The 10685-nt window shown below is 38.0% G+C and overlaps 1 protein-coding gene across 1 annotated transcript; it reads right to left on the minus strand.

Annotated features, from left to right (window-relative positions):
* Positions 1 to 1786: 1786 nt before the first annotated feature.
* LOC306997116 (uncharacterized protein) lies at positions 1787 to 5604 on the minus strand. Its single transcript, XM_079610230.1, has 3 exons — positions 5479 to 5604; positions 3582 to 3830; positions 1787 to 3269 (listed from the first exon to the last, which is right to left on the minus strand). The coding sequence occupies exons 2-3, from the start codon at positions 3664 to 3666 to the stop codon at positions 2428 to 2430; spliced, it is 927 nt and encodes a 308-aa protein (XP_079466356.1). The 5' UTR covers positions 3667 to 3830; positions 5479 to 5604; the 3' UTR covers positions 1787 to 2427.
* Between the last annotated feature and the right edge of the window lie 5081 nt (positions 5605 to 10685).

A 10685-nucleotide genomic window follows, 5' to 3' on the forward strand; every position in this document is an offset into this window, starting at 1 on the left:
GCCCCTTCCACACACCGCTGACATTGTTCTGCTGCAGCTGATCCTCCATCCTCCAAACGTTTAATCTCCTTGTCCAAAGGACAAGCTCTTCAAATTACTTTAAATGGGTTCGCTGAACGTGGGTGCCATAGACGGCAGCCACATCCCTATAATTGCTCCCCAAGAAGAAGCTACAGCTTACTACAATAGTAAGGGATGGCATTCAATTGTACTTAAAGCTGTTGTGGACCACAATTTCTGGAATTCAGAAATTCAATTATTTTTTTTGTGTGTCAATAATTGAATGCCATGTCTCTTGAACTAGCTTTACAGATGTATATGTGGGCTGGCCTGGCCGCACGCTAGTGTGTTGTCCAAATCTCCCATTTTCAAAATGGCTTTGGATGGATGGCAATGGATTTTGGCTTCCAAGGATTATAAAAAGAAGATGTGAGGTAAAACTATTAAAAACTAGCCGCGTTCGTCTAAGTTAGTGCTTCATCTTTTTCTTCACAGCGCGCTGTCACTTCTCCCTAACGTTAAACACAAACAGCACTGAGCACAATCAGTATTTGTTGTAAACTGCAGTGTCTGCTGATTCTAAACTGCGGGAGGTGTTTGATTGTAAAAATAGTTATTATAAGCACAATGATCCGCGCAAGAGACGTTGACCCTATTCCCATAGCGGCGCGCGTTCGTAAACGGACTGCAACAAGACAAGCGATCAAATACAGACAAAAATATGGCTAAATGACGGTCACTCTGGAAAACAATGAACAACAAGTAGCCTAATAAAAACATGTTTTGCATTACACACAGTCAGTGTAGATTGGTGACATTTACAACAATACATTTTTTAGCATTTAGTCTTTTATTTGTAATAAACACTTTAAAGGGACACTTCACCCATTTGCATTAAGTTTGTATTGTTAGAAAACCAGTCATATATTATAATGGTCGTGGTTTTTCCCTTTATTTTTCCCTGAGATTGGAGAAATAAGGATTTAAGTGATTCACTTCCTGCTTATAATGACGTACATTTTTTTATTTTGCGTCATTATAAGCAGGAAGTCACATTTAATTGAATAGTGTATGAGACTACATACACTAGCAGGACAGGAGGCGCCGGCAGCTTCTGCAGAGTGCAGCCGAGGCAGAAGACCTGCCTGTCGCGGACGAGAAGCCCGGACTGGCTCGAGCTGGGGCGGAGTGGTGCTGCCTGTGCGCATACGGACACAGAGATAGAGTCCGTCTGCTGCAAAGAATTACAACGATGCCAATTTCTCTTGGACGAAATCTCTGAATCAGACGAGGACACGGACGTTTGTGCTGTGAACCATCATAGTTCCGCACTGCATATGTTCTGACTGAACATCCTGGTACCATGCAATAATTCACCATTTCGAAAGAAATACAAACGAAGAGTAATTCACTAATGAGTTTGCCAACTAACTTTAATGTTTGTGTGAAATTAATTTCAAGCTCTGGTGGTTAGCTAGCTTTGTAGACGGAAGAGTGATTTCTCTGATAGACGATTACCTCATACGCGCCGTTCTGGATTAGTGGGAGTGGTTTTCAGTTTAAACAATCACAGTTAAACGCTTTTTGTCAAGACAAGATGTTTTTTTTATTTCTCATAAATGCATGTACTATCAAAAAAAAAGTATGACTGAATATATCTAATTCAAGATAGAAAGATTTTGCATATGAATTGCTTTTGAATATGATTGAACTTTTCTAACTGTAGTTAGTGTGTAATGTTGCTGTTTGAGCATAAACAACATCTGCAAAGTTACAACACTCAAAGTTCAAAGCAAAGGGAGATATTTTATTTTACAGAAATTGCTTTTTAAGGACTACAACAGGCTGTTAGGGACATTCTTCCCGGGTTAGTGACATCATGAACCCTCAAATTTACATAAACCCCGCCCCCGGGAACACAATTTGTAGATTATCAAGACAGAATATGCTAATCAATGACTAGAAGATAACTACACATAAACTGCATAAATTCCTCAACTAACCATTCAGAAATGTTGTCTACATGTTGTCACTTCCTCTTGAGTCTCTCCATCTTTCTGACTTCGGTTTGAACATAAAATGCTAAAAGTTTTTGAAATTTTCAGTGCATGTCTGTATGAGGTAAAAGGACACAACCTCTTGAAGCTCCGCCCCCTGTGATGAGAGCAGCAGCTCATTACCATTTAAAGGGACAGACACAAAAACGGTGCGTTTAGCATGTCACTAAACATTAGTGTCACTAACCCACTAAGCTCAAAATACCCCACGGATATTATTATATAGCATGTATTTTGAGCTAAAACTTCACACACTCAAAGACTTATTTTACATCTTGTGAAAAGGGCATTATACCACCCGTTTAAATCTTTCTAGTCTTCCATTTATTTGAACAAATAAAAAAATAAATAGACAATCTGAATATTTTGATCACTTGCAACAGTTTTTCATGTGACTGAGAAGGCTTGATAAATGTTTATAACTCTTCTCACACTGAGTACAGTCGTACGGCTTCTCTCCAGTATGAACTCGCTCGTGTACTTTCTGGTGTCCAGAATGAGTGAAACTCTTCTCACAATATGAACACTTGTAAGGTTTTTCTCCAGTATGAATTTTTTGGTGCTGTTTCAGATTGTCAACTCTAGTAAAGCCCTTCCCACAGAGAGAACACAAGTAAGGCTTAACAACTGTATGAACAGTTAGGTGTTTTTTGAGATATGATGGTGAAATAAAATCTTTTCCACACTGATTACAGCGATACGGCTTCTCTCCAGTATGAATTCTTTGGTGCTCTTTCAGATAACTAGATTTAGTAAAGCTATTCCCACAGTCACAACACACATGATCTTTCACTTCATTGTGTGTTTTCTGGTGCTGTTTAAAACTGTTCAGTCTTGAAAAACTCTTTCCACAGAGAGAACACACATAAGGCTTCTCGTCTGAATGAACTTTCAGGTGTGATTTTAGACGTGATGACAAAATAAACTCTTTACCACACTGATCACAGCTAAATGGCTTTTCTCCAGAGTGAATATGCAGATGAATGTTGAGTATGGATGAAGATATGAAACTCTTCTCACACTGAGTGCATGGATACGGTTTCTCTCCAGTGTGAATTCTCGTGTGTGTCTTAAGGCTTCCTTTGTGTCTGAAACTCTTTCCACACTGTGAGCAGGAGTGCAGCTTTTGGGCTTTTGTTCCTTGAGTTTTGAAGTCACAGTGTTGCTTTACTTCGTTCAGTTCTTCTCTTTGCTCTGGTATTTCCAGCTGATCTAAAATGAACATATCAAGTAGTTATAATCAGTTTAAAGAGGATCATTTCAAGGGAAAATTCAAGTGAACACAAGCAGACAACAAGAGAATAGGTTTCTGTCTGTGTGAGTATAAAGTATCAGATCTTTGATGTTGAAGGTTTGTTATATAATTCTCATTCATTTGAATAATAAAAATGTATTTGACACATTGCTATATACAAGGTTAGGATCATTTAGTTTAATTTCTACATCATTTATCATCAATATACTACTTATTATTTCACAGCCACCAAAGCAGTCAACATTGAAGAATCAAGAATGGACACCAACCTATTTGTTCCTCAGTATCTTCATGTTTTATTCTGGATGGTTCTGGATCACTCATGTCTTCAATCTCCTCTTTAATAAACTCCATCTTTAACAGTCACACAGATTTCAGCTGCTACTCCTGGAGTTTGTCCTTCTCTTGTAGGATGATGGGAATATTCCCAGTATTTATTGGTGAATTGTTGTGGGAGGGGCTTCACTGCAGGTGTGAACTGTGATCACTGTGTGATACTGACTCCCACAGGACCAGATCTGGAAAAATCAGAGATAAGTTACTGAATTTATACTGGATTACTTTAACAAAAAACACATATGATCAATTTTCCAGCCCTATTCTATGGCGAGACGAGCTGCTTATATTTGGCAGGCTTTGCGCTCGGTTCAGGATGCGCCCCGATTGGTCAGTGCAATTCTCAGCACTGCGTTCATTTAATAAAAGGCTTAAATAATAGGAGAAAATTAGTTTTCCATATAGTATCTAGAAAGAGACAGTACTCGTTCCTGTTATCTCAGGGAATCAAGGTTACGTTAGTAACCAATATGTTATATTATTCAATTAATATCTTAACTAATCAGAAATCGAACAAGATTAGAGCTCCTTGACTGGATACTTCTCCTTAAACGATCTCTCTTCTATTGGACTTTTTTTTGAAGATTGATTCATAATCATGTACTCGCATGTTACATACTGCACCTTTAACAAAACAATGTGTACAGACTGAATGGGGGGGGGGGGGGGGGGTATTCTCATAAAAACTGAAATCATTTCAGAAGATTGTGATATTGGAAAAGAAAATGTTGTTTAGGTGGCAAAGTTATTTTGAAACAACACCAATGTCTATGGTAAAATTGTAAACTGTAAAATGCAGATAAAAATGTGATTTAAACAACTTTGCAGTTCAAATAATACTAACAGTTTTGACGAAACAAACACTTTTATACAAAAACGCACAATTATGTATGTAATCGTGTATGAACAAAAACGACAGACATGCTGTGAAAATTTCAGTTTACGCTTGTAGAAAAGCAGAAATACAGCGGATACACAAGCAGCGCTGCGCTTATAAACACTACTTTATTAGGCATTACTGAGGAAAGATAAAAGAAGATGCCATTGAAACTTTTCTGAAGAAAGTCATTTCTCTTCAGATATACATTCAAATAAAAGAGAAAAGAGTTAGATCTGCACTAATCATGAATGGTCAATTTCAGTGTCAGAAAGAGAGTTTGCAGGTTTGGTTTCTGTAGCCTTTAATAGTATTTTTAGTCATGTACTTTAACCTGAAGGGTAAAACATTAAACACACATCGATAGTTGATTAACACATAAAGTGATGATCCTATAGTTTACCTGACACTAATGACGAGCTTGATGTGCCAATTTACAGAAGATCTCAGACATCACCATAATGAATGAGGTGAAAACAGGGACTATTGAATGAGATAAAGATGATTTTCAGCAGCTCAGTTAAACGTTATGGCGCTGTCATTTTATTTGTTAGACTCTTAATTTGCAAATTTTCAGTAACATGTTTTTTGTTGCTGTTGTTCTCATCGATCCTTAAAAAATAGTTGATTCATGAGATTCGTTCATGTATCAAAAACGCTCATACATCAAGTGTATTTAAAAAACAAAACAACTAGGTAATGTCACTCTCATATGGTGTTTTTTTCAATGTATTTGCATTTGTTATAATTTATCTAATTTAATTTCGAGCCGATATCTCATTTTCCGTTTATTAAACTAAACGAAAAAACAAACAAACGAATAAACGATCCGTCTTTACTTATTCTTTATTTATTCCATTCCAAATAGGAAATGCAATTTTCAGATGATACACGGACCCTTGTACTCTGGAGCTGGTTAATGTTAAACTCTGTAATCTGAGAACATCTCTCACCTGCAGACTGGAAATATACAGCATCCGAAGAAAACAGTTTTCCTTCATTCACGATCGTTAACAGAGACATATTTAGCCTTAACTGGTGAAAGTTTCAGCTCGTCTCTCTCGCTTCTCTCTTCTGCGCAGGCGCAGTGCGCGATGTCATCATGTTTCTTAAAGGGGCCGCATGTTATACTATTGAATTCAAAGAGTTGGTTAATTTAGTAAGGCAATAGTCAGGAAAAGTAAGACTTCTTCTTCTTCTTCTTTGGGGTTTTACGGCAGCTTGCATCCAATTTGTTGCATTACTGAAAAATACTAAATTACCTTTACACTATATTCTCTTGTCCAAACCAGTTTCTTTAAAAAAAAAAAACCTACTAAATTTTCCCTGCGTTTCTGTTTCTCTGCTCATTCTAAAATACTTTTAACATTTGGAAATCGATTTGCCTGCTTTTTAAAGTAAGGTTAACTAATTAGAAATAACACTTCAAACACTTTGCTATAATTTCTATGGCTGCTATAGTCAATATTTATCAGCAATATATATATATATATATATATATATATATATATATATATATATATATATATATATATTGTTGACATCTTTATTTGTCTAAAATGTAAAGTTACCGATTAACTCTTGCCAGTTTTTTTTTTTTTTAAGTTGCCAGCCACCGCCAGGGTTTTTAAATTTGGTTTCTAAACTTTAAATTTGAATGGCCCGCAGAATATTTTCTTCTATGAATATATGAACACGCTATATATCAAAATAAAGATCTAAGCCTCTTCCTTTAAAAAAAAAAAAAAATCCTTTTTTTACTGCCAGTTGAACATAGGTAGGTTTTGTCAAAAACACAACATTCTGGACAAAAGGCTGAGAAAAAGGCATTTTTATCAATAAGTGCATTTTCAAGCAGAATACATTCAGATGTCGTTTCCTTCATATATAAAACCTTCCAAAATAAATTAAAATTATAAATAGATGTAAAATATATAGAATTTAGGCACTGTAATTTGCTTTTGAGTGGTACACAGAGTAACATTTCCCAGGATGTAAGGGGACGCCACAACTTTTGCAATCCATAGTCTGAATACACTGATATGCTGATACAATTAAAAGCGTTTGATTAGAAAAAGTGATAGGATTGGATATGTATAGTTGTCTCCTAGATTAATAAAAATACATGCATTGTGTTTTCTTGACATTAAGTGGTAAATGATTATCTTGCAACCAGTTCTGTAAATGCTGCAGATCCGTTGTTGATTTTAATAAAGACACGGAAGATGGATCTCTCACCACAGTAAAAACACAATGAACGAGCGTCACTCTTTTACTTTCGTTGTCAACAACGTACGTAATTCTCTTCAGGGAAAACCAATAAAGGAAAACACATCAGGGCTCGACATTAACGCTTGTCCGGGACACGTGTGTTTTTTTTGTTGTTTTTTGAAGGGACAAATGAAAGAATTTTAAATATTTAAAACAATCTCATAATCTCATTTAATACAGTTGTAATTTTACAATGTAAATTATTTAATTTGATTGGTAACAACCTATTGTCTTATTATTCTAAATGAATGCATTGATCAAATTTAAGAATTTGAAATGAAAGATGGAGCATACATAAAATTAGGGGGAAAATGCCCTTTATAAAGGTAAACTAAATTATTCTGATACGATTGTTTTCCAACAGTGATGTAATGAAACATTGACAATTTAAGTTTGAAGGGAGTAAAGCCTCGGTTTAGGCTATTAAAGAAAGGTCATTTTACCAAAAGAAGAACTTTTCTTTTAAATAAATGTTATTTTTAAATCACCCTACTACAGTGTGACATTTTACCATATTATCATGCTTAGTAGCCTATATGAAAAATACAAGTTAAATTATCTTTTTTTAAAAATACATCATCAGAATTTGACCAACTCCGGTTGAGCCAGGAAAAAACAGATATTTGGATCGATTCCCAAGTAGAGGTAACTGCAGGCTGGAGCAATGGGCGTGCCATGAGGTCAGTAAGGAATGGGGCATGCCTTGAGGAATGGGGCGTAAGGTATTTTCAATTGGACGCGAAAAGCTTCCTGATCCGCATAAAAGCGAGTCATAAACTTAATCACTATAATTACACAAATAATTATACAAGACCAAATATATTTATTTCACTGTAAAAATAGCAATAATGATATTAAGAATACATTCAAAAGTACGTTACCTTCGAAACCTTCTGTTTGGCGCGGGTTACATGACGTCATCACCACCGCAACTTTTTATAGGATCAATCATTAAAAAACATTTATACTGTTTGTGATAAATGCACTTTTTGTAACCTATGTTTGTAACACATCACTTGAAGATATTGAACATTTATTTTTGTATTGCCGTTTTTCTATTTCTTTTTGGACTGACTTTAAAATAGATATGAGAAACATAGTTGTCTTAATTTAGAACCTCATGACATTTTACTTTGTTTCCAAAACCCATATTTTTCTGAAAAACTAAATTATATAATTCAATAATTTTGGCGAAGTTATATATTCATAAGACAAAAATAAAAGAAACCCTCATGTATTACCTTTTATAACACTGATCTCACAGTATACTTTTAAAGCCTTTCAAACATGAGATCACAAAACAAAGTTTTTGAAAATATCTATAACTACCTTGATATTATAAACTTTTATTTTTGCATTTATTTATATTATGTGCATTTTATACTTACTGTTATTCTCTGGTTTACACATTTTGAGCTGTATTTACAATGCCTTGTATTAATCTTTTTTTTTATTTTTTTATTGCATTATACTTGAAATGTCTGTACTTGAACTAAATAATAAAATAAAAATATAATAAAAAAACAAATTTAATTATTATTTTAAAGATAAAAATATCTCCTGACACTATTAAAGTCATACTAGTTTTGTTTACTACTTTCATTTAAAGTACATACAAACTAAAAGTAATGTTATTTTTATAATAATGGTACAGCAAATGTTTTTGCTGTATAAAGGCATATATACTGTACATGTTTGATCAAACACTCACCATATAATTATAAAATTAAGTAAAAACAGTTTAATAAACTGGCAAGCCAGCCAGGAAACAGGTCAGCAAGTTCGGGCCATTGAGGGAGAGGAAAAGAGGAAAAAGCTAGTGCTGTGGCCAGCAGCAGCAGCCAGGAAAGACTGGGAGTCTTTCGATAGGGAGATAGACCAAGTCCTGGAGTCTGTCCTTGCAGGTGATATTGGCAGGAAGATAAAGGCATTGTCCACTATCATCTGGAACATGGGAGTAGAGCGCTTTGGGACAGAGCAGAGACAGACCAAAGGCCCGCAGCAGGCTGGAGAGAACAGGCGTGCAAGGGAAATTGCAGAACTCAGAGGCGATTTGAGAAGATTGAGAAAGGTTTTTTGGCAGGCTCCTGAAGACGAAAAACCTGCCCTTAAAGAGATGCGAGATAATATTAGGGAGCGCATAAAGACCTTGCGCCGAGCGGAGTGCCAGCGAAGGGATAGAAGGAGGCGGGAAAAGGAGAGGGTCAAGTTCACAAAAAAACCCTTCAAGTACCTGTCAGGGCTCCTTGGAGTAAAAAGATCAGGAGTGCTAAAGGCCCCGAAGGAGGAGGTAGAAGAGCACCTCTGTAAAGTGCACAGTGACCCAAGGCAAGAGGAAGAACTCGACCTGGAAGGAAAGCTGTGCAGCCCAGAGGAGCAGACCATCTCTTTTGATGACGGAGAGCCCAGATGGCAGGAAGTCAACGACTTCATCCGAAAGGCAAGGGGAAGATCTGCACCGGGTCCGAATGGAATTCCGAACAAAGTTTACAAGAACTGTGAGAGGCTGAGGAGACGTCTTTGGAGGCTACTTAAGGTAGTGTGGAGGAAGAACCATCTGCCAGACAGTTTTCTTATTGCCGAGGGCTGCTTCATCCCCAAGCAGGAGGACTCTTCCAGCTTGAAAGACTTCCGCACAATCTCGCTGTTGAATGTAGAGGGGAAGGTGTTCTTCGGAATCTTGGCGAAGAGGCTGACCCAGTTCTTGATTAACAACAAGTACATTGACACCTCTGTACAGAAAGCCGGAGTACCAGGAGTCCCAGGTTGCATCGAACACAATATTGTCATCTCTAAGATCATTGAGGATGCAAAGAGGAACCAGGGAGATCTAGCAGTCCTGTGGCTTGACCTAACGAATGCTTATGGCACAGTGCCGCACAAGTTGGTCGACCACACACTCAGAGCCTATCACGTCCCCCAGAAGGTACGGCTGCTCCTCTGGAACTACTTCGGGAACTTCAAGATGCGCTTCACCTCCGGTGACTTCACTACCAACTGGCAGAGATTGGAGGTCGGAATCGTGACCGGATGTACCATCTCTGTGATTCTGTTCGCAGCAGCGATGAACCTCCTTGTCAAGTCAGCGGAGAAGCCCAGACGGGGAGCTGTGCTGTCAAGTGGAGTCCAACAGGTCCCAGTCAGGGCCTTTATGGATGACTTGACAATAACAGCGAGGTCAGTCCCGGAGGGCAGATAGATCTTGGAAGATTTGGTAGAGCTCACTACAGCAGCTAGGATGGAGTTCAAACCCTCAAAATCGAGAAGCTTGGTACTGAAGCGGGGCCGTGTGCAGGACCGCTTCCGTTTTAAGATCGGTGAAGATACCATCCCAACAGTCACAGAGAAGCCAGTAAAGAGCTTAGGGAGGTGGTACAGAGCCGACCTTACTGACAAAGCAAGTGTGAAGGAGATGTTCAACCAAGCAGAAGAATGGCTGAAAGCCCTGGAGAGGAGTGGCCTGCCCGGCAAGTACAAGGTTTGGGGCTACCAACACGGCATCCTTCCAAGGCTCCTGTGGCCATTGCTTGTGTATGAGGTCCCCTTGACAACAGTGGAGGCTTTGGAAAGGAGAATTAACAACTTCCTCAGGAGGTGGCTGTCTGTCCCCAAAAGCTTTTGCTCTATAGGGCTCTACAGCTCAGGGAGCAAATTGCAATTGCCAATTACATCAGTCGTGGAGGAATTTAAGACAGCCAAAGTTCGGTCGACCATGATGTTGCGCGACAGTAATGATCAGGCTGTGCGACAGGCCAACATCGTAGTGAAGACGGGACGGAAATGGAAGGCCAGTGGAGCTCTGAGGGAAGCGGAGGAACGCTTACAGCATGCAGACATCATGGGCACGGTGACCCAGGGGAGGCTGGGCCTGGGAGCCATCACCCGAGCA

The sequence above is a fragment of the Phoxinus phoxinus genome, assembly GCF_949152265.1.
Source record: "Phoxinus phoxinus genome assembly, chromosome: 4".
Taxonomy (NCBI): Eukaryota; Metazoa; Chordata; class Actinopteri; order Cypriniformes; family Leuciscidae; genus Phoxinus; species Phoxinus phoxinus.